The sequence below is a fragment of the Pelobates fuscus genome, chromosome 2 (assembly GCF_036172605.1).
Source record: "Pelobates fuscus isolate aPelFus1 chromosome 2, aPelFus1.pri, whole genome shotgun sequence".
Classification (NCBI taxonomy): domain Eukaryota; kingdom Metazoa; phylum Chordata; class Amphibia; order Anura; family Pelobatidae; genus Pelobates; species Pelobates fuscus.
The window spans coordinates 85,250,650-85,276,083 of record NC_086318.1 but is presented as its reverse complement, the minus strand read 5'-3'; the positions used below and the strand labels follow the sequence as shown (position 1 = coordinate 85,276,083).

At 42.9% G+C, this 25,434-nt stretch overlaps 1 protein-coding gene across 1 annotated transcript in view; it reads left to right on the top strand.

Annotated features, from left to right (window-relative positions):
- Positions 1-21,748, top strand: part of LOC134586172 (autoimmune regulator-like) — a 57,378-nt gene extending 35,630 nt beyond the window's left edge. The window contains exons 9-12 of the mRNA XM_063441674.1: positions 751-824; positions 15,007-15,658; positions 16,963-17,031; positions 21,285-21,748. Coding sequence (XP_063297744.1) covers positions 751-824; positions 15,007-15,658; positions 16,963-17,031; positions 21,285-21,299 — 810 coding nt within the window. The 3' untranslated portion in view covers positions 21,300-21,748. The remainder of the gene's footprint in view (positions 1-750; positions 825-15,006; positions 15,659-16,962; positions 17,032-21,284) is intronic.
- Positions 21,749-25,434: the final 3,686 nt, after the last annotated feature.

Sequence of the window (25,434 nt, the reverse complement as noted above, 5' to 3'; positions counted from 1 at the left end):
CGAGGGAAATTTCCCTCTCCTGGACTTACTTCAAGCCTTAAGCCATATGTCAGGTAATATATGATGATGTGGTCATTATAGTGGACGAGATGCAAAGTCAAGGTCACATATACATCGATTGTATATTAATGCAAAAATTTTAAAAAAAATGACATTAAATGAACAAAACGAAGACTGCTGTATAAAGCAATGCTTTTTAGTGTCACAGAAACATAGCATTAACAAGGTCAAGATCAAACAGGGTAGAATCCAGACTTCAATCCAGATGTGCTCTGGAAACGACTAGAACAGGACACACCACCAGGAACAAGACCGGGTGCAGCCCATATGATACGGCTCAGCCTATCATTAGCTGTCCAATGTTTGGTGGAAAATCAAAATAAACCAAGTGTGCTGGGCTTACCCAGCTTCTAGAGCTTTCAACCCATTCCATTGCCTTTCAATCATTTGTATTGATTTTCAAGTGATACAAGTGAACACAAGTACTGAAGTAAATGGATAAAAGAGCAAATACCAGTTAATTTTTAAATATTTAAATCATTTTTTTAACAGTGTAAGTTCATAGCTAGTGTGCAATATTTAGGCAACTCCAACATGTTGAGTTAAGTTACTACTATTTCTGTTATTAATGTATTTATAGAAATATTAGACACTAAAAGGCTAATTAGATTGAAATAGAAACCAAGCAAATTATTTATGCTTTTTGACGCCTGCTGAACTGTGATTCTCTGATATATCCTCCACTTGCAGGGGCCGGCAGAAGACAGAGCTCCGAAAGGAAGTGAAGGCAGCAGTATTCTTCCAGATAATTCTGGATCTCACAGGTAAGAGCCTCACCTGTGTGCTCCTTGCAAACTCCTATACCTACGATGGAAACATTGACTTTGCAGACATTTGTGGACTACTACATAGTCATAGCCAGCTGGAATGGGGAAATACCTGCAGTATCGTAGTTAACCATAACTTATTTATGTGACAGATCTCTATGAAACAAAAATCTGTGTCATAGGGCAGTAATAGGAAACATTGTCAGTTTTTTTTTCTTTGTAGCCATTGTTTTTTTTTATTTACCAAAGTAAACTATATTGGAATGCTTGCTGGGGTAAATTATGCAACTCATGCAGCTCAAACTAGCCTCTACCAGATATTGGTTGGAGACTACACACCTTGAGTGATCTTGCTTCCATAACTATCTGTATGGTGAACATGCACAGGAGAGGGCTAATTTGTTGGAGTTTCTTTAATTGATGCCTTTCTCTGCTTCTGCAGGAGATATTTAGTTGACGTGTCCGGTTTATGGTTTCTTTTTATATACTATAATTAACTTGCAGCATACAGCAATGATATATTGCATAGTAGTATATTTTAGATATGGTTAATCATTTAATAATAAAACGTTAATAATTAGCAGAGTCTGTTAATTTTAGACAGGAATTAAAATGTGAACTCGAAATGATGAAACTATACTGAGTGAAGAAACTAACAGATTTATATAATGATTTGAATTGCAAAATGTAGGTTAAAATAGTCATGCAGTCACTTAGAACAGGAGAGTAACAGGTAACTGTAGAGACCTGTAGAACACTGAAATAAGCTGTATATTCCATTAAAGTATATCAATCTATTTCACAGCAGTTCTAACTAGTGTTGGAGTTGGTAAAATAAACTTTTATGATCAAATCTGATGGTTGCTCTCCAATATCACTTCTAAACATAATTTTCATCTTTACATAATACATTGCCTTTTTTTTTTTTTTTTTTTTTTCATATTCTTTATTTTTGTAGTGCTGTGAGTTATAAACAGGCTTGGGTTGCCACAATAGCAAGTACAAGCTAGTAAAACAATACATATTAGGCATTTGCATGGCAATAGATAACGGCACAATTTTTAGTAGAGTCAGAGTAGGTTCAAAATAGTGAAACAAGCGTTATAGGGGTGTCAGAAGCGTGAAATCAGAAGTATTTTCAAAACATTTTACGTGGACTGACTGGTCTGGATAAGAGAGGGTAGCATATTAATAATATGAGTACAATAGGGAACATGTCAATGGGGAGTTAAGGGAAAACAGGGAGTATATCTCACTATAGTAACTGACAGTTCTATTAATAATATTACCACTGGTAACCTTGTGACTGGGTGAAGCCCTCTGGAGCTAAGTTTAACCCGAGACAGATGAGGTAGTTCAGGAGGCAGTGGGCATGCTAGGTGAGGTGCAACTTTGTTCAGTATAAAGAAAGTAAACCTGTTAAGTATGGCCAGTTGTTAGTAAACTCAGAGGGAACGCAGACCGAATGCATGCACGCAGTACAAAATACCCGCTCAGCCTACGCCGGTGATCGGCAAGCTACTGTGCACACCAATAGTTCATAGAGGCTAATTGTCCCGTTCATAGCATCATGCTGTATGGAGTGTAGAGCCATCATGCGGCAAAGGAGACTCGGCACAAGGCAGCAATTCCATGCTTGGTTATGGTGTCCTTCTGGCCCCCCGCCCGTAAGAGAGCTTGCGCTGGTCGAGGAGTTGAGCCCTGCAAGCGGGGTCGACCCCGGTCGGGTTGAGGCTTGGGTAAGTTGCGGATGCCAGCAGCGCTGAGCCTCTGTGATTGAGGTGCTCGTCGCTTCTTCTTCCTCCTCCTTCTTGCTTTCAGAGGAATGTCGCGGCCACGTGAAGCAGGCTGTGGGTTGAGGACTCTTCTAGGGTTTTTTTTTTTTTAATTCTTTATTTTTGATATGCAGGTAGTTACAACAGTGCCTGTATTGCCACAACGGCATCCGCAGGCTCAAGTTTCATTCACATAGTATAACAACGTTGTGGCTTGTTGGATTTGCATATAATTTTTTAAGATAGTAAGGTATAACGAGTCGAGATATCAGCATTTGTGTATTGATTAATTAGTACGTCGTTCAACATGGCTTAAAAGTTAGGTGTACAGTACGCTGGGACAGTAAGGATAGATATAAATCACGTTCGCGTTAGGCTGTACTTTATAGCTATTATGCATAGGAAGACATATCTAGGTTACATACTGTTAAGGAGTATATGGTAAGCGGTATTCGTTAGGCTATACAGCTAATCATGCTTTTCTATGTGGTAGACAAAGTACGCTTGAATCTTGTAAAATTCGCTTATATTGTAGAGTAACATCGCTGTACTAATTAGACAAACTCGTGGGTTAACTTTGCTTGGGTAACCTGTTCTGTTTGTGCTAATGCTAAGGACTTAGAGTAACATTGACTTTCAGTGTATTGGTTAAGCAGATAAACCAGGTCTAAGTATGGCAAGTATAAAGTGCTGTTTAACCATTGAGATATTTAGCATAAAAGTGTAAATAAGAGTGCTGCTAGATAATATTAGAGTGTCCACCCCATGTTGGGCCAATGTAGCTAATCATGCTTCCTTGCCGGGAAGCCGGGCGATCCGTCTGTTTGCCGTGCGGCCTGCCGTAGTGGGATGAGCGGATTGACGTCTTTGGCGGTAAATGCAGTCCCATGAGGTGTCCGTGCAGGGAAACAATCTTCCACCCAGGGCCGTGTGTTGTCCAGCCTGATGCCTGCCTTGTACAGGGGGAGAGACCCAGTAAGGCGACTTTACGTTGTCTGGCAGTTTGTTCCAGCCCCTCTGCGGTGAGATAAGTGGCTTAGTAGGGCAAATCAGGGCCTTAAAACATTGTCCCTTGGTGCGGTCAGTACCTTCTGATGATGTGGGTAGTTGTGCTGCACCTCCCAGGCTTGTGGTACCTTGGTGCTTATTCGCCGGTTCCTGCTCGTTCAGGGTCTGCAGGCCGCCTGTGTAGCAAGAGGGGGATGCGTCCGGCAGAGTCGCCTGCCACGCGGTCTCCGCCATTTTGGAAGCGGCAAGTTCGTGGCACTCCGGTGGGACACAGGGTGGGGGCCGGGATCACCCCCGCCGGCCCATAGGGGGGGGAACAGGGCCTGACCCACCTAGCCTTCTAGCCTCTCGGTTCTGCCGTACCTCTGGTGGACAGGATAGCTGGGCAGCGGCCGTCCACCCCGCTCACCGCCCGAGCGGTCCCCATCTTAGCCGACAGGGACCGCCCCACCGAGGGACTAAAACCTCACGGCAAGCCTCTCCCCGGTACCAGGGTCGCCTCTTGTGTTGTGGCACAGCTGCCAGTTGCTGAATAAGAATTTTGCCGGTTTTTAGGGGCTAAAACTGGGTAGCTTGTCGGGAGCTATTCCTCAGTGCGTCCGCTCGGCATGGCGGTCCGGCCCCGCCCCCCCTCTTCTAGGGTTTGTTAGTGGTGAGCTTGCCACAACCTCCCTCTCTGCTCTTTGGCCCACTGTAGGCCAGAATTGAGACCAAAAGCGCTCGAAGGCCTGTTCTATCCACGCCTCGTGGAAGGCCCACGTTGTTGTGGCGGCCATCTTGCAAAGTTGGTCACGGTTGTTATGCCGCTTTTTGATCTCAACGGCTGTGTTCCACTGCCGCAGGTCAATCCACCAGTGGGGACCGGGATATCCCCCACCGGTTTAGAGGGGGGGGGGAACAGGGCACAGAGACAAGCAGGAGCTGTGTGAGGTGGAGGAGCGGCCGTCCCCACCACCCCAATGCAGCAGGCCTCGGACACTGGCAGTGCTGGTATCACACAGCCTGTTTGCTTAGACGCGTTCACTCTGCTAACCTTGCATCGGCAAGTAGCCAGGGCAGGATTGCTGTTGGAGATTGGGTTCAATACCGCTGATTTATGGTCAGAATCAAGCTTTTTGTCGAGGAGCTCTGGCTTCGCACGTCTGCCTCGGTCGGCTTTCAGGCCCCACCCCACTGCCTTTTGTTTAATTGCCAAATGTATTCAGTTTTAAAAGTTCCTATTCTCGAAACAGCTTAATATCCTGTGGCAGATCTGTAAGCCTCCAAGTCCAGGTCTCCTAACTTTCCCAATTTAGGCAGGTCAGTTCCCATTTAGCACCCTGTCCTCCATCCTGATTTAGTTCCTTAGTGTCCCACATCCCGGGACACCAGTGATCTGTTCCCAGGTAACACAGCGTATATGTGTCAGGGTACCTGAGGCCTCTACCTCTAAGGGAGGTAGAGACTTGGTGGTTTATCCGTCCAGGCGAGCTGTTTCCTCCGTTCCTCGCGGTTCATCCAGTCACTTAAACACCGGCCGCGAGGAATCCACGTCCTTTTCTAGCAGGACGCTCAATACGTGACGTCATGACGCTATCACGAGCGACCTGTCACTCAAGTGTCCGATATCCAATCGGTACTTGTCAGAGGCGTGATTACTATCCAGAGCCAGGGTATTTAAGCTTACTTCTCACTTCAGCTCATTGCCCTGTCGTGGTTCTAGCTTGTCTAGTCACTCAGTGCTCTGGTATTCTAGTTTGCTCTTTTGGTTTTGACTCGGCTCGTTGTACTACCCTGTTTCTCTGTTATCCCTTGACCCGGCTTGTCTCTCGCTTATCTGTCTTCTCGTTCCCTCGACCCCGGCTTGTCTCTGACTATTCTTTACTCTCGGTACGTTAGTCCGGCCATTCTAAGGCCCGGTATACGTACCTTTCCACTCTTTGTACTCTGCGTGTTGGATCCCTGTCCCGATCCTGACATTACGACAGGGCCAATGGATCCTGCAGGTACAAACAGTCAGCTTGGTTCTTCGGATCCCAGGTTTGACGCCATGGAACATAGGATGGATCAGATGGCTTTGGCACTACAGGCACTTTTGTCCCGTGCTAGTAATCCACCTGAGGAGACACGTACTCCTTCTATCTCTCCTGCAGTCTCAGGTTTAGAGGTAGCCACTGTAGGTGCTTCTTCCCGTATTACCCCACCAGTACGTTATGGCGGGTCACCGGAGAAGTGTCGTGGCTTTCTAAACCAGATTAGCATCCATTTCGAACTACAACCCCGCTCTTATCCTACAGATAGAGCAAAAGTTGGATTTATTATTACTCTGCTCATTGAAAAAGCTTTGAGATGGGCCAATCCTTTATGGGAGAATGATAATCCACTCGTCTATAATTATAATGCCTTTGTAGCTGCGTTTAGAAGAACTTTTGACCCTCCTGGCAGAAAGGTCAATGCAGCTAGATTAATGTTGCGCCTTAAACAGGACAATCGAACACTTGTGGATTATGCACTAGAGTTCAGATCCTTGGCGGCAGAAGTTAAGTGGAACGAACAGGCTTATATAGATGTGTTTCTGAATGGGTTATCAGATGTAATTCTTGACGAGGTCGCTACTAGAGAACTCCCTGAAAATTTGGAGGATTTAATTTCTTTTATATCTCGTATTGATGAACGCTTAAGAGAGAGGCAGAACACTCGAGATAGGACCCGTAGACCCTCCTTTAAACTAGCGCCTACCTTTCAAATCTCTGAGTTCGAAGACTTACGTATTCCTGAACCTATGCAGATAGGCAGTACTCATCTCACTGAAAGGGAGAGACAGTACAGGAGAAGGGAGGGTTTATGTATGTATTGTGGAGTCAGGGGTCATTTACGCCTAAGTTGTCCCAATCGTTCGGGAAACGCTCGCACCTAAGTTCCTCTAGAGGACAGGCCTTGGGTGTTTCTACTTTGTCCTCTATTCACAACTACAAGGAGCTCAGGCTTGTGTTACCCGTTTCTTTAAAGTGGGAGAGGGGAGTAGTTAAGGCTATGGCACTAATCGATTCTGGAGCTGCTGAGAGCTTTATAGATCAGGGTTTTGCTGCCAAGCATGCTATTCCATCCCAGTTAAAAGAGACACCTCTGGCTGTTGAGGCCATCGATGGTAGACCGTTACTTGAGCCTGTTATTTTTCATGAGACCATACCGATTAACTTGACTGTTGGCATCCTGCATAAAGAGGATATATCCTTGATGCTCATTTCTTCTCCGTCTATTCCCATAGTTCTGGGGTACTCCTGGCTGAGGAGACACAACCCTATTATTAATTGGGAATCAGGGGAGATAGTTTCGTGGGGAGAGAATTGTCAAGAAAAATGCTTGCGGAAGGTCTTACCTCTTGGGTTAACTAATACATCGAATACCTCTGACAATCCTACAGAGACACAAATTCCGTCTCAGTATCTAGATTTAAAGGCAGTATTTGACAAAAAGAAAGCCGATACCTTACCCCCACACAGGTCCTTTGATTGCAAAATTAACCTACTCCCTGGTACCATGCCTCCCAGAGGTCATGTATACCCATTATCTATAAAGGAGAACTCAGTCCTAGAGGAATATATTCACGAGAATTTAGACAAGGGATTCATCAGGAGGTCCTCCTCCCCTGCCGGGGCTGGATTTTTTTTTGTTAAAAAGAAAGATGGTTCTTTGAGACCTTGTATTGATTATCGAGGCCTGAATAAGATAACCATTAAAAATGCCTACCCGATTCCCTTGATCACCGAACTCTTCGATCGTTTGAAGGGCTCTACAATTTTCACCAAGTTAGACCTCAGAGGGGCATATAACTTGGTGAGAATCCAGCAGGGACATGAGTGGATGACGGCATTCAATACTCGATATGGCCACTATGAATATACCGTCATGCCTTTTGGGTTATGCAATGCACCAGCAGTATTCCAAGATCTGATTAACGAGGTTCTTAGGGAATTTCAGCAAGAGTGCGTCATTGTATACCTAGATGATATACTCATTCATTCTAGTGACATTGAGATTCATCACAAACAAGTCAGGAGGGTTTTGCACAAGCTTCTCCAGCATGGCTTGTACTGCAAGTTGGAGAAATGTAGCTTTGATCAAACCCAGGTAACCTTTCTCGGCTATGTGATCTCTGGGGAGGGGTTTAAGATGGATCCGGATAAGCTCCAATCCATTCTAGAGTGGCCTTTACCCACAGGTCTTAAAGCCATACAGAGATTTATTGGTTTTTCCAATTATTATAGGCGCTTTATTAAGGGCTATTCTTCCATTATTGCACCTATCACTAACATGACCAAACAGGGGGCTGACACTAAGAATTGGACTACTGAAGCTCTCCTTGCGTTCAAAACTCTCAAGGAGCTTTTCGCTTCCGCTCCAATTTTAGTTCACCCTGACACTTCTCTGCCATTTTTGCTCGAGGTAGACGCATCAGAGACTGGTTTAGGTGCTGTTCTATCCCAAAGGTTGGGTGTTGATAAACCATTACATCCATGTGGATTTTTCTCTAAAAAATTGACCGGTACTGAAAGCAGGTATGACATTGGTGACAGAGAATTACTAGCGGTTATCAAGGCTTTGAAAGAATGGAGACATTTATTGGAAGGTACATTACATCCTGTTACCATCCTGACAGACCACAAAAACTTGTCTTATATCGGAGAGGCCAAGCGTCTGTCCTCCAGGCAGGCTCGTTGGTCGTTGTTTCTTACCCATTTCAATTACGTTCTGACTTACAGACCTGGGTCAAAGAATTCTAAAGCCGATGCGCTATCTCGCCAATATGAACCCTCTGCTTCAGTTGAACCACTTTTGTCTTCCATTGTACCCAAATGCAATATTATTGCTAATACCAGTCTCAAAATTCATTCCCCGCTACTTGACCAGATCTTGAAGTCACAACATCTAGCTCCCGGAAACACTCCTGAGGGAAGAAACTTTGTTCCTCCTGAACTTCAACTGGAGCTCTTACAATGTTTTCATGAAAGTAAAATAGCTGGTCATCCTGGTATTCGCAAGACGTACTCTCTGATATCCAAGGATTTCTGGTGGCCTTCACTTCGTAAGGATATTGAGGAGTTCGTCGCAGCTTGTGAGACTTGTGCCAAGACTAAACTATCTCATGCATCCCCATGTGGCCTGTTACACCCCTTGGACATTCCTGAGAAACCTTGGTCCTGTTTGTCCATTGACTTTATCGTTGATTTGCCTGCTTCCAAAAGACAGACTGTTATTCTCACGGTGGTGGATAGATTTACCAAGATGGCTCATTTCGTGCCATTACCTAAACTTCCGACTTCCCCTGAATTGGCGGAGATTTTTGCGAGAGAAGTTTTTCGCCTACATGGGATCCCTTCAGAGATTGTTTCTGATAGAGGTTCTCAATTTGTCTCACGTTTCTGGAGATCCTTTTGTTCTCAAATGGGCATCAAATTGAACTTCTCCTCTGCCTATCACCCTCAGTCTAACGGAGCTGCTGAACGTACTAATCAAAAGATCGAACAGTATCTGCGTTGCTTTGTTTCCGAACACCAGGACGATTGGGTCGGTCTGATTCCTTGGGCGGAGTTCGCACACAATAACCTTGTTTGCGATTCAACTCGCTCTAGCCCTTTCTTCATGAACTATGGCTTTCATCCTTCGATTTTTCCTTCGGTTTCCTCTTCTCAGGGGATACCGTCGGTTGATGATCATGTCGCCAACCTGAAGAAATTATGGGATCAGACTCGGCAAATTCTATTACATAGTTCCTCGCTGTTCAAGAAACACGCTGACAAGCATAGAAGAGCGGCTCCTGTTTTTGTTCCGGGGGATAGGGTATGGTTGAGTACCAAGAATATTCGCCTAAAAGTTCCATCTATGAAGTTTGCTCCTCGCTACATAGGCCCTTACAGGGTTCTCACTCGTATCAATCCGGTTGCGTATCGCCTTGCTCTGCCACCTGCCTTACGCATTCCTAACTCCTTTCATGTCTCCTTGTTGAAACCTCTTATTTGCAACAAATTCTCCTCTAAGGTCTCCTCACCTCGTCCTGTTCAGGTGGAGGGTCGGGAGGAGTACGAGGTCAGCTCCATCATTGACTCCAGAATTTCAAGGGGAAAATTGCAATATCTGGTCAACTGGAGGGGTTATGGTCCTGAGGAGAGGAGTTGGGTACCTCAGGAGGACGTTCATGCTTCTCGCCTTCGCAGAGCATTTCACCTCCGCTTCCCATCTCGCCCCGGTTCATTCCGCCCGGTGGGCGTATCTGAGAGGGGGGGTACTGTCAGGGTACCTGAGGCCTCTACCTCTAAGGGAGGTAGAGACTTGGTGGTTTATCCGTCCAGGCGAGCTGTTTCCTCCGTTCCTCGCGGTTCATCCAGTCACTTAAACACCGGCCGCGAGGAATCCACGTCCTTTTCTAGCAGGACGCTCAATACGTGACGTCATGACGCTATCACGAGCGACCTGTCACTCAAGTGTCCGATATCCAATCGGTACTTGTCAGAGGCGTGATTACTATCCAGAGCCAGGGTATTTAAGCTTACTTCTCACTTCAGCTCATTGCCCTGTCGTGGTTCTAGCTTGTCTAGTCACTCAGTGCTCTGGTATTCTAGTTTGCTCTTTTGGTTTTGACTCGGCTCGTTGTACTACCCTGTTTCTCTGTTATCCCTTGACCCGGCTTGTCTCTCGCTTATCTGTCTTCTCGTTCCCTCGACCCCGGCTTGTCTCTGACTATTCTTTACTCTCGGTACGTTAGTCCGGCCATTCTAAGGCCCGGTATACGTACCTTTCCACTCTTTGTACTCTGCGTGTTGGATCCCTGTCCCGATCCTGACAATATGACTGCTCATATGTGTTTTGGTGTGTACAGTTCTGGTGTGAAGATCTGTCAGCCTGGCATGCTTGATGTCAGATTGGCGCACCTCTTCATCGGACCTGCCCCCATTTCTGGGTGAGAACAGTGCAAGACCATTGTAGGCATCACTGGCAACGGCAGGAGTGCCTGACCTGATGCGTATGTTGGGAAGTATACAAGTCTCAGTTTCAGTTTAGCTGCTGCATATTTCCTATGTTGTATTATAGTAATGTCCTCGGCTGACAAAACTTTACAGAAGTCAGAACTTTCGTTTTCAAGTTACATGTCATGAGATAAGTTCTATGGAGGATCTCACACTCACAGTTCATTTTGTTTTGTATCCTCATGGGCTTTGAGAATGGTCTCTGTTCTCTCCTTCACTACCTCTTTTTCCTGTAAGTCAAACTTCTCAGTTGAATTTTTTTTAATTTACATTTTATTGTTGTGCAGAGAAAAAGTACAGTCAGAATTGCGATGCCACAACAGCTATAGCAAGTGCGATACAACACATAAGTAAACAGATATATGGCACATGAAACTTATGCACAATTTTGTGTTATTACTTAAACATGTTGGTCATACTAATCTAGAATCATGTCAAATGCTAATTAACGTATATGAGTAGACATGGTAGAAATAGAAAACAGAGTGAACCACCTTAACCCCTTAAGGACACATGACGTGTGTGACACGTCATGATTCCCTTTTATTCCAGAAGTTTGGTCCTTAAGGGGTTAAACAGAACTAGCAAATAGTAATGCATGGTCTTCTGGACCTAGCTGATGTGGAGTGTTTAAAATAATTATTCAAGCAGGAAAAGATAAAAAGCAAATTACAAGAAAACTCAGCAAACTGCGATGAGACTTATATCAGCAGCTTATAATGTTTGTGAGCCTACTCCCACTATAGGTAGACCACAGTCCTACAGAGCAGTGGTATTCAGGTTCATGGCTAAAGATGATAGCTGTAGCTCTTGTGTCTTCAGTTGCTTTCCCCTCCGCACTCCAATCATCTGGAATTCCCTCACGCTTGACTTGTGTCAGGATCAGGACAGGGATCCAACACGCAGAGTACGAACAGTAGAGATGTACGTATACCGGACCTTAGAATGGCCGGACTAACGTAAGGAGAAAGCAGAGAATAGTCAGAGACAAGCCGGGGTCGAGGGAACGAGAGGACAGGTAAGCGAGAGACAAGCCGAGGTCAAAGGACACGAGAGGTAAACAGGAACGATAGTACAAACCGAGTCAAAACCAGATAGAACGATAAACATAAGAGCACTGAGGGACCAGACAAGCTAGAACCACGACAGGGCAATGCACCATTAGCCACATCCCTCTTTTATACCCTGGTTCTCTAAATCATGGCTCCGCCCTTGCCGAGCCCTGATTCGTTGTTCCGAACCAGATTGACAGGTCAGGATGTGATTGCCGTCATGACGTCGGCTCCTGAGCGTCGTGTCATAAAAGGAAGTGGGGTTCTCGCGGCCGGCGTGGGAATGACTATGAGAGCTGTGAGGATTAGATGAATCAGCCCCGCTGAGAGAACGGACGTCGGGAAGTCTAACCTCCTCCGAGGTAGAGACTTCAGGTACCCTGACAACTTGGGGTTATGCATCTTTGGTGCTTACTGGCTATCTGTTTTTCTCGTGACACACTGGTGTAGCCTTGGCCACCTCAGGCGTGTTGGGCCCCTGATCGAAGCTGCTGGAGAACCTAGATTGTGTTGGGCTGGTCCGGAAGGAGCTGCCACAAGCTCAGGGACAGATGAAGTCTCAGCCTTTGCCAGAATGCGGCAAATATTGCTTCTAAGCGATGAAGAGTGGTGGACTCCTCTCCTCTGAGATGTGGGGTATCCGCTGTGTACACCATTTTACACTTGTCTCCGTTGTCACTGCTGATTTTTGCAGCATCACCACAGATCCCTGATAAGGCTTGAGAGCTGATGATTTCGGTCCAAAGGGGAGTACAGCGGGGTGCAAAAACAACAGTTAGAGTCCTGCCTGCAATGTACTGGGAGATCGGCCTCCTTTCCCCTCCTGAGCGCCTGCTAGGCTTCACTGGTAATTGCCGTCTGGATGGGCTCTGAAGACCCCGGGACACGTTCCCCAGTCGGACTGTAGATACATGTAACGGAGAGTATGTGCACGTGTTAAAATTGGTGCTGAAACAGCCAGTAAGGGGAATGTATTCAGTGCTTCTTGAGGAGCTCTCTGGAAACACGTCCAGTCGCAATGATAATCAAGCCCTGCCCCCTCAGTTCTCAGTTGAACTTATTTGTATGTCTTATGAACCTATTGTACAGCGCTGTGGAAGAAGTTAGTGCTTTACAAATAATAATAATAATAGCAATTAAATTGTCTTTGGCATATTCTAGTGTAATTTATCATGGAGGTTTAGGTTGTACTGACATTATACGATCAGTGAGTTACTCTGGAACACTGCAATGCTAAATTGCAACTATATGATTGCACTCTGTATCTACACCAATTGCTAAAAGCTTTCCACATTTTCCAGTATAATGCTAACATGTTCTTGTATTTTCCCAGCCTTATTTAATACAATTTTTTTTTAAATGCTACTTACTGTTTAAAGTTGACTGCTCATATGTGTTTTGGTGTGTACAGTTCTGGTGTGAATCGGGTGACAATATTTTACTAATATACTAATATAATTGTTTTTGCTTGTATGATCTCTATCTCCCATTCTCCCAGGTTGTGGACAGGTCATGTAGTTTGTGTAACACATCCCACAAATCAGCTTTGAAAAACAGTTTCCACCTCCAATTCCCACAGCTGATAATTTCCATTATTTACATTTGTCACTGCAGATGTGTCCACCTTTCTATATTCTTCCAGCAGTCATGATACACTTCAAAACAATATCTCCTTAGTTCTTCCAGTACAAAAATGTGAGCTCAAGGGAATTTAACTTTACTGGTAAACCAACAGATTTAACAGATTATACAGCGTAACAGAACTGCACATTAACTAGAACAGTGTCTGTTAAAAACTGAATCATTGGGCCTTTAGCCAACAGTGATGAACTTTATATTATAGTCAGTCTATTCAAAAAAATTATTCAACTCAACTATTTTAAACTCAATTTTGCTTTTGCAATCTTCCTGTCAATTTATTGCAAATAACGGTTTACTGAATAAACATTTACATTTAAATGGTTACTCCAAGCACAGTGACATCTTCAGTGATGTCAACTGGTTATGGTGCTTTGGGTCTGTGTGTGCAACATTTTAGTAAGAAATGGTGTACATATAGAGATAATTAACTTTGCTGACAGAGGTGTAAGTCCACCTACGGCTGTGTGATTAGCAGCCAGGAACTCACATACTGTTAGGATTCCTCCCTATTCTCTCAGAATTCCTCCTTGTTTGATTTTAGCCAGATCGGCACTACCCGTATGACTTCCAGCTTTCGCCGATGTCTCTCTGCCCATGCGTCTGATGTCACACGCTTCCCTTCAAAAGGAAGCCGCGACCACATCCAAATGGCTCAATCAATGTTTTCCTGTGTTTGATACTCTTGCATACTTGCTACCTTGTTGCCTATTTACCGACGAGCTTCTAATTAATTTCCTGTGTGCCGAATCTCTTGGCTTGATCCTGACTACGCTCTACTCTCGATTCCCTGACTTGGAACAAGATTTCACTACTGATTCCTGCCTTTCTCCACATACCTCAAGGAACCATAATCCACTCTATCCTGGAAGAACCCTCATCCTCATCACTCAATGCAAGATAAATTCTCCTCTTACAGGGATTAACAATAGGTTCTTTACTGATTTTATTGAAGTCTATTTTATTGACTTTATTGAAGTCTATGGGCTGTATTGCTATTTAAGCATTTCCGTATTTTTTATATACTATATTCTTGTGATGCAATTTTGAAACAAGATTACAAATATTCATGGATTATTATTTGAAAACCTTATTGCTGCAGAAGTCTGCCAAAGTTAAATTTCTTTATTTAAATAAATTAAATTTCCTTAAAGTGACAGCTTCAAATTTATTTGTTCACCTGCAGTTGAGTTCCAAATAAATTTCTCCCAAGAAGTATTACACATACTAAGATTTAGGCTATCTGCCAAAGGTTGTAACTCCACATTCGGCTAATGTCAATTATGTCCATATTCCTTGCACCATTACCAGTAAAAAGCGTCAGCTTACTTTTAATATCATAATCACTACAGTTGGCTGTAGTAGTTATGATGCTCAGGATAACCCTTTAAGAATCAAACAGGAAATGTAGTTTAGTGTTTTCTACACTCAGATGATCACAACTTGTTATTTTATTTTAAATAAACACTAAAAAACGGTTTTAGATTAATAGAAGAGTAAGGACTGGTTTAATATTAATTTTCTACATGGAGACATTTGACATTAGGCCAACTTTTATCTTAAATCCGCCCCCCTCTATCACCCTCAGGACTACAATTCAGAAAATACTAGAACACTTAGAGGTTTGTTCACTAAACAGAAAGTTGTTTTGATGCTTGTTTTGGTTTTTGTTGTGATCTGTTATCAATTTTTCTTGTTTCAGTGCAATTCCAAATACAAAGACCTCCTCGGATCAGTCTCCGATATGCCCTGAACTTCCATCTCAGCCTGAGATCTGTGTTGCTCCTGTGTCTCTGCCTGAAAATTGCCCACAACCAAATTCCCAGACCACCTATCAGCTTCCACCCATCCCACCTAAACTGTCTCAGTACTGTCCTCAGTCCCTGTTACGTATGTTTGGTACTCAAGCTCCCACACAGCAGAGTTGCCCCCAGATCCCACCTAAGTCTCATGTAAAAACCACACACAATATTCAGCCGAGTTCTCAATACACACACCATCTTCACCGGTGTTCCACTCCTGTACCCCATATGTCTCTTCCACCTACCCAGCCTCAAAATTGCCCACCACCTGGGCATCATACACGTATTTGCACCATACCCTTTGCCCAGACACTCAATAGCACAGAATCTGCATTTCAGCAGGAGACATGTCCTTTGACTCAGGTCGAACTTAGTCTCCCTCGTCCCAGCCCTAATGAACCCCCTTATGGAGTCAAACCTGTTTCTCTGTCTCAATGTGACCTTCGCTCTCAATCAGTATCAAGGACGGACCCTGGACCTGCTGCTTCTTTAGGTGAAGCAGATATCAGACCTCCTTTCGTAGCACTGCATACAGATGGAGGAGAAACTAAGGTGAGTAATATTTTGGCAAAGCAACTCATACCCGAACTATTAACACAGGAAAAAAGCTTTAATTATTCAACTGTTGAAGATGAGTTGCCATAGTCATTACCACGTCTTTTAATTGCAGGGATCATACGTGAATAAAGCCATAATAATTAAGTAAAATATATATTATTTGAAAATAAATGTTAGTTTGCAATGCTACCCAAGTCTTCATATAGTTCATCGCAATGGTAATTTTGCATGTACCTCTCTTTTTTTTTTTAGATGTATATTTTCCAGGATTGTTGCAGTTATACTAGATAGTTTTATATTGTTTTCATTTTTATTGTTGTGTTTTATAGAACTAAAAGTAGGTGTTGGGACAAAAGAATTCTCTTACATAACATCAAAGGTTTGCCTGAGACAGCACTCATAAACCAGCTTGTACCTCGCAAATTGAAGTAGGACTGCACCAAAGCATATAATGTAGAGAACAGCATGCTGGGAGATCAATGCATGCCACACAGAAAATGTACTAATAAAGGGCAGTTTGAGTTGAGAAAACCAATTATGAGATCATACATATATACACAAATCTGTGCATATTAATTAGAAACATATATTTACCATTACGCTAAATATAATGCTTTCTGTACAATCATGATCTCAGCAGTACTCATGCAACGTAGCATGTTTTTTTATTAACTACTGTATTTCTATTGAATTTTTTTTATGATATATTTTTTTGATATTTTAATAGTTTGAAAAAATATTTTTAAAAGTTTATCCAACAATCTGAAATCAAGACTATAGTGCTTTAATGTGTTACACACACTTAATGCTTTTAATGGCATTCACAAACATAACTTACATTTTAAAAATGGCAAACAATTCTCACTATGTAGCTTTTTTTCCCCGCACCATTTTCAGTCAGAATGTGGACGAGACATGTCAGTCTTCTGCTGGTCACATTTTTTCCTTAGATGTCAGGTAGGCACCAGGAGGTGTAAAGGTAGAAGATGAACCTATTCCTCACCTACTTTTGCAAATATACTCTCATGGCAATCCATTTTGGAGTCTGCCTAATGCTAGTAAGAAACATGGCTGTAGTATCTCTTTAAGAAAGATAAATAAGTGATTTTGTCCTATACACAAGTGGAATTATTCATTTACCAGTGCGATGTAATGAGTTGATTACTGACTTTCAATATGCAGGTTAAAACAGGAGAATATTTGTTCTTGTCTACATATTGCAAGTCTGTTATCAACGTTGCACGTCTCGATGTTTAATAAATGAACCCCTGTATGTTTCAGTGTGTCATTGTCCCCAGGTTCCGACTGAAGCTGCAGGACACAACCTGACACTGAGCCGACATGAACTGGAATGTCTCATTACCGAGGTGAATGGAACGTTGTATGTTTATGTTGTTTTTGGTGTGTAAAACTATATATTTTTATCTGAATATTTCCAACTAGTGCTGGTTTACCCATGTTAGTTTCTATATCTGTGTGTTACTTGTGTTTATGGATGACTAGTGGAGCAGAAAAGTAAAAAGCTGGAAAATAAATGCTATTTAATTTTTTTCTTTTTTCCACCATTCTTTTGGTAAATATGCAGACTAACAGGATTCTCACTGAAGTGATAATTCAAAGTGAATTTAAGGCCAGAGAATCTGAATGGAAAGCTTAGCTGAGTTAGAGAGTTTTTCCATTTTGACTATTTTGACCTTAAAGGAATACTATAGTGCCAGGAAAACAAACATGTATTCCTGACACTATAGTGTTAAAAACACAATATAGCCCACTACCCCTCCCCCCAATATAGTAAAACTTTACCTTTTTTCCAATCTGCTGGTGCTGACTCTGCCCCTGATCTGCCGGCTTGGCTGACATCATCAGAAGTGGTGATTTCAGCCAATCACAATGCTTTCCCACAGGAAAGCATTGGATTTGCTGTGCTTGTCAAGGAGGCAGAGCCAGCACAAGCCAAACACATTTGCATTGAATCAATTTATCTCTGTGAGGAAAGTTCAGTGTCTGCATGCAGAAGGTGGAGACACTGAATGGGAGTGCTGCACAGTATACAGCACTGCCCCAGGAAGCAGCTCTAGTAGCCATCTGAGGAGTGACACGTGTAGTTATCCCTAATCTGTAATGTAAACACTGCATTTTCACAGTACTGACAGTGTTTACAGCAAAAGCCTGAAGGTAATGATTCTACTCACCAGAACAAATACAATAAGCTGTAGTTCTGGTGACTATAGTGTCCCTTTAAATGTGAAATTCTCTTTGACTTAATCTTGAATTCTCACTTTAGTGAATAACCCTATAACACTACATTTGCCACTATTTATCTTCTAACATCCCACACCTACCCTAATCATCGTCCAGTTAGTACATTCATTTCTAAGGACCTAGATAACTGGAGAACCATGATGCAACAAGTATAGAAGTATAGTGGAATATTTAAATATTTGAATTTAAAACTTTAACTGCAGCGCATGATAGCTCTCATAACATGACTTTGTATGGATTATGTAGGTTTCCTAAATGATCTCCTATGCCAGAGATGGCGAACATATGGCACAAACCTCTCTGTGGGCACGCAGCCATAGGTCGCCAGTAGGGTGCCCAGCAGTGTATTTACCGCGAGGCTAACAAGGCATTTGATTGGGCAGCACTTTTACAAACACCCCAGCGGATGCCTTGTTAGCCTCGTGTCCTGAGGGGCCCAAGAGCTGGCCAGCTTGTCTACCTTTGGGCACCCCCCAAGGCAGGCGGCAGCTTGATTTGCAGTTGGACGGGGAGCCGGAATATGACATCACAACGGCTCATGGCATCACTAAGCGGCGCACGAGGGAGCTGAGCAGGAAGATCAGAGCTCCCTCGCTACCTACTCTGCCAGTTCACCCCCTGCCTGCCTGTCCTGCAGCACAAGCAGCTCCTGCAGCCCTACTGGACCCCAGGTGAGGAATCCATTCCAGTTTTCCCATAAAGGCTGGGTGAAGTTACATTTAAATAAAAAATAATAATAATAGTAATTTGTGAGTGTTGGGGGAAATGTGTATCAGTGTGTGTCTGTCAGTTAATGTATGTCAGTGAGTGTGTGTGTCTGTCAGTGAGTGTGTGTGTGTGTGTGTCTGTCAGTGTGTGTGTGTGTCAGTGTTTGTGAATGTGTGTCTGTCAGTGAGAGTATAGGTTTGTCAATGAGTGTGTGTGTGTCTGTCAGTGAGTATGTGCGTCTGTCAGTGAGTATGTGCGTCTGTCAATGAGTGTGTGCGTCTGTCAATGAGTGTGTGACTGTCAGTGTGTGTTTGTCAGTGAGTGTGTATGTCTGTCTGTGTGTCTGCGTAATAGTGTGTGACTGTCAGAGTGAAAGTGTGTGTGTTGGCTAAACAGTGTGTATTTCAGTGCATGCAGCAGTGGGGGAGTGTCTGTCAGTCAAAGTGTGAGCGGCCTTGACAGGAAGGGATGGGGAAAATTTAAATTAGGGGGAGTGCCTGAGTTTGTTCATGCCTAGGGCAGCACAAATGAAAAATACACCACTGAGGGTGCCCACATGTCCCAGATCTCCCAGGACAGTCCCACATCTCCCAGGACAGTCCCACATTTTGAGAGTCTATCCCGGGCACCCTCATTCCGGGACAATGTCGTGTCCCAGAATGAGCTGAGCTGCACCACTGCCACAGCTGCAGTGGCGGATACGGGGGGGATAGGGGGGCAACGGGGCAATTGCCCCTCCTGAGAAATTTGTGCAGCTCCCATAGGGGAACTACCTCACCAGGGGCCCGGTTGGGTGCTGCATCACTTTGGCAGACCGGGCCCCTTTAATGTTGCAGAGAGTGCTGGGAGGAAGGGACTGTTACTTCCTGCCAGCATATAGACCGCGTGGGCTGACAGGACACTGAAGAAGCAACTGAGAGAGGAGGAGGCGGCAGGAGAGAGAGCTCTGCAGCTTCTCCTTCAGACTCCCATCATCATCAGCCAGCCCCAGGAATTAACCTGCCTGCAAACAAAAAGGTACAGGAGGATGGTTAACAAAAGTAAATTGCAATTTGTGTGTTTGCCCATGTGTATGTTTAGGTATGTGTATCTGTAAATGTCTGTTTTTCTGTGAGTATGTGTGTGTCAGTGTGTGTATCTGTGAGTGAGAGTGTGTATAATTGCCGTGTTGGCACTTTGAGGGGGAAAAAATGGTTTATATTGCGGTTTGGGCACTCGGCTCAAAAATGTTCACCATCACTGTCCTACACTGAATTTCTCTTTCAGTAGCTAGGGTACTTGGTTGGGAACTACTCAAAGATGATTGGACCATGTGTATAATGTAGCAGCATAATAATCTGATTCTCAGCATCCTGAATTTCCATGTATTTTAAACTTCATAAAACATTAGTAATTGGTGTCCATACAGTGCTCCTTCTCAGGGATAGTGAATAGCTCCTCAAGTTTTATTGTCTTGCCACTGAAAACCAATTATCCTTGATATATAGTGCACTGATCAAATGTTTAGAGCATGCATCCTAAAGTGGTACAAAATAGCTCTTATTAGAAAAGAATAGATTTTGGTCTGAGTAAGTTCGGAAGCTAGCAAAGTAATGTTTTTGTAAGAATCCTAGAACATTTTAGTGGCTTCCAAAAACATGCACTGATCAGCCACAACATTAAACCAACCTGCCTAATATCGTGTTGGTCCCTCCAGTGCTACCGAAACAGCTCTGATGTGTTGAGACATCAACTCCACAAGACCTCTGAATGCAACCTGTGCCCTGTGGCCAAGGCAACACCTTGAACTCTTTGTCATGTTCCTCAAACCATTCCTGAACAATTTTTGCAGTGTAGCATTGTGAATTATGCTGCTGAAAGTGCCATCAGTTAACACCATTGCCATGAAGGGGTGCACGTAGTCTGCAACACTCTCTAGGTAGATGGTATGTGTCAAAGTAACATCCACATGAATGCCAGAACTCAAGGTTTCCCAGCAGAACATTGCTCATAGCATAACACTGACTCTGCCAGCCTGCCTTTTTTTCCATACTGCATCCTGTTGCCATCTTTTCCCCAGATAATCAACGCACATGCACCTGGCCATCCACCTGATCTAAAAGGAAACGCAATCAGACCAGGTAACCTTCTTCCATAATTCTATGGCCAAGCTCTGACGCTCACATCCCCATTGAAGGTGCTGAGGTGGACAGGTGTAATCATGGGCACTCTGACCGGCCTGTGGCTTCACAGCCCCATACGCAGCAAACTGCCATACACGGTGTGTTTTGGCTGCACTTCCATGTGATCGGACCAGACAGACTAGCCTTTGCTCCTCACATGCCACGATAAGCCTTAGGCACCTATAACCCTGATGCCAGCTCCCCTGTAAGCCTTCCTTGCACCACTTTTGGCCATTGTTAAAGAAACTCAGATCTTTTCGCTTGCCCATTTTTCCTTCTTCCAACACATGAAATTCAAGAACGGACTGTTCACTTGCTGCCTAATATAACCCACCTCTTGGCAGGTATCATTGTAACATTATAATCAATGTTATTCACTTCACCTGTCAGTGGTTTTAATGTTGTGGCTGATCAGTAAATATCCTAGCTCTGATGGGCTAATATATTTAAACAATATTTTGTAACCGAAAACCAGTTTTGTTTTACAGCTTTTGGCTAGATAAATGGCTTTCCTTTATCTGTCTCTGGTAATGTACCCGAAGAAAACTGGTCTTACAGCTTCAGAACAAGGAGAGGATAAACTGAACAGTTTTTGGTGAACAGATTTTCCAACAGGAGAAATAGTCAAGTGTTAACCTGACACCTTAATCAGCAATTTCTACGGCTAACTGGAAAGCCTCCCATGGACCCAAACTACTCTAATTTACAAGTCTGCAATGCCAAGGCTTCACTATATGTAGCAGGAGAGCTCAGAAATGATCATTTGACCCCACTGGGACTTCCTATAATCCTAGAACTTGCTGCTATATGGTTTATCATGTATTCAGCCGCCATTCAATATGAGTACCACACATCCCACCCTTGTTTTTCTTGTTGTTACATACATACTCTTTGGACTGTTATTATTATTATCTATTATTTAGATTGATTAAAATCTTAGTTATAAAAAATAAAGATAAGATGTACCCAAATTCTGGATGTAGAAATGCAAAAATGATCAGTTAATAGGTTGGCAAGTACAAGCTAACTAGATATAGACCTGATTTCAAAGCCCACCACTTGTCACAATAGATGTCAATGTTTTTTAAATATAAAGGTTATTATAAATATGTGCATGTGGTTAACATCACATGTGAAAATTATATAATAAGTCCAGGGACAAAAAGCAAAAAAATGTATAACTAAACAAAAAAAAATTGTTGCAAAACTAGTATGGAAGTCGTTAAAGGAACACTATAGTCACCTAAATTACTTTTAACTTTAAATCACTTTGTTTTTGTTTATGTAGTCCTAGCCACACCTCCCCTGGCTATGATTGACAGAGCCTGCATGAAAAAAAAACAAAAAAAAATGGTTTCACTTTCAAACAGATGTAATTTACCTTAAATAAATAATTGTATCTCAATCTCTAAATTGAACTTTAATCACATACAGGAGGCTCTTGCAGGGTCTAGCAAGCTATTAACATAGCAGGGGGTAAGAAAATCTTAATTAAACAGAACTTGCAATAAAGAAAGCCTAAATAGGGCTATCTTTACAGGAAGTGTTTATGGAAGGCTGTGCAAGTCACATGCAGGGAGGTGTGACAAGGGTTCATAAACAAAGGGATTTAACTCCTAAATGGCAGGGTATTGAGCAGTGAGGCTGCAGGGGCATGTTCTATACACCAAAACTGCTTCATTAAGCTTAAGTTGTTCATGTGACTATAGTGTCCCTTTAAGAAGAACACTCACCAAATTTTCATTCCTTGCTTTATTCCATTTTAGGTTATGTGTACTCTTTTTAAATACCTACCTGTATACCTTGACTCACCTATTTACTGTTATAAACTGTTCACCTTCTTCCTGTAATCCTGTCATTTTATATAATCCTTAGTCAGGAGAACCACTTACACCATGTCATGGCACGTGTGAAATCAGTACTTACCAAGGCATATTGGACTATGTGTCAATGTATAACCCTAGTCTGCACCATTAATTTGTCCCCATATGTTCCTGTGTATCAAATATGTATTGATGCTTGCACGCAATCTTAAAGTGGCTCTGTCATGCCATACTTACCTTCCTTAAATACATTGCTCTTCCTCCCCTCGTTAAATTAAATACAGAACACATTAACACCAATAGCAGACAACTTCAAAGAGCACTGGCAAAAAGACATACACAAAACCTTCACCGACACCCAATGGCAGAGAGCGTTCTCTGCTCATAAAGGGAGATCCAGGTGCACTTCCCACCTCAAGCTCATGAGGAAACTCCAGTACAGGTGGTACATGGTGCCGACCAGACTAGCAAGCATATATCCACACACAACAAAACAGTGCTGGAGGTGCGGGTTGGAGGAAGGCACCATGCACCATATATGGTGGACATGTAGTAAGATAACGCCATATTGGAAGAAGGTGGAGGGAATCGTCAGGGATACCCTAGATTTGGAACAAAACCTACAACCGGAGTGCGGACTGCTCTTGATGACACTAGAGACATACAACAAACCTCAGGCGATACTACTTTTCCATATATTGATAGCAGCAAACACTCTGATAGCAAGAGCATGGAAAAAGACCACTAGACCCAAAAAAACTGATCTGCTGAACCAAATTAGCACAAACCTGATGTATGAAACAAAGCTCACTACTCATTATGGTGCATCGACACACATGATAAAAGCCAGGGACAGATGGGAGGAATACACAGCAAGGGAAGGGGAAAAGGAGAAGAGATTCTAAGATCAGGGGGGGTTGCGGGAGCAGGCGGGAGAAAATAGGGGCGGAAAGTGGCACAAGTAGAGAGAGTGCTACACACTGAGGAGTCGCTGATGCAGGAGGACAAAAAACTCCTGGTAGGACGCAACAATGATAGAGAGAATGACAATAAGTAACATTTGAAATATGTGTATATGGTTCAGACAGAAAATGAAAATGTCAAGCTCAGAACAAGATTATTGGAAATAAAAACCATACGAGGGCACTGCGCTGCCTAAATGTAGCAGTTCTGATTGTACAAACAGTTATGTCTTACCCAATGTTGTTGCAATCCCTTCCCCCCTTTTACACACTCTTTCCTTTCTGTACCCTAAATTGAAAATGCTCAATAAAAAGTAATTTGAAAAAAAAAAAAATACAGAACACAAAGCAGGACTACTTTGCCTTACAAATTACTATACTTGACAATGCTTGACAAAGGGTGCCGTTTAAAGCTGCACAGTCATGCCAAACGTACCTGTTCCCAATCGCTTCCTCTTCTGTTCCTCTTTCGGGATCTGTTCTTCATTTCTTCCTATCTGGTCTAGTTTTCTTTAATACATAATTTATTTGACCACAGAAAATGGAGCAGACTTAGCTCCTCCTCTGGGTCAAAGCTGGTCAAGCGTAGGATAAATACAAAAGACAAAATAGTCCCTCCTTTGTCTTATGTTTTAAAGAAAACTAGATCTGTCGGAGGAACAAGGTAGCTCATGAGTAAGATTAGTTATTGAATAGAAAGGGCTACTCATACCGCCTAAATGCCTGTCCTTATAAAAATATAAAACCCTCGGTAGACGGCAGGTGCCAATGGTTTTTAAGGAATGGCTATGTATTGTATTTGTTGAACTGCATTATGTTTCCAAGAATTGTATTCAAGTTGGCTTCTGCGAAAGCCCAAAAGTTGATGTACACTTGCTACGTCTATTGAGTAAAAAAAAAAGAAAACTAGATGAGATAGGAAGAAAAGAAGAACAGATTCTGAGAAAGGGAGAGAAGAGGTAGCGATTGGGGAAAGGTAGGTTCGGCATGACAGTTCCGCTTTAAGGTGAGCTCCACTTAGTTTGTCAAACTTAATATTAATATAATGCTAAGCTGACCATAGCATCCCTTGCAGTATTCCCCAAACTTTGCACATTTCCAGTACAACCTCGTCTTCCTTCCTGCTGCTGGGCAGGCGAGGGCGAGGACAATTCGTCATTGCCAGTACCTAGAAGATGGTGTATTGAAAAAAAGATCTGGGCCAGGTAGAAAACAGAGCTAAAAATATAATGTAATACCTGTATGTTTATATTTTTGCTTCAATAAAACAAAGAATGACAAAAACATGGGTAAAGAGTATTTTTAAAACTGGTCTAGTCATGACAGAGCCGCTTTAAGAAGCTTATCTGAAGATGGCTGATGACATATTTAGTTATCAGACACTTTTGTGGTTCTTGTGACATTCCTCATTGCTGTGTGTGCTTTTGTTTTCACTCGCCGTGTTTCTCGGACTCTCTTTCTCTAACATCCCTGACTTGGCTAGGTTCTTTATGGTTTTTTGTGTCCTTAACTTTTGTCTCATTCCTGATTATACATTTAGTTTAATTACCATTTTCTGGTGGAAACAAGAGTCAGAGTTACAGAAATCAGGAACATGTAAGTGAAAGTAGAGTAAGAAATCTGATAAATACAACAAACCAGGGCTTTCAATACAAGGTAAATTCGCTGTAATCTGAGAAGAGGAGAACTTACATCAAAGCTACAATCAGCTCATCCAGTACAGGTAATGCAGGCCTGCCAGAAGTTTAATGGCTCACAGAGTGTTTAAAAAGGCTTTTTGAAGCTGGAAACCCAATAGCACGCTTGCATAAATGGTGGTGACAAATGGAACACAAGGATTGGATATTTAAGAA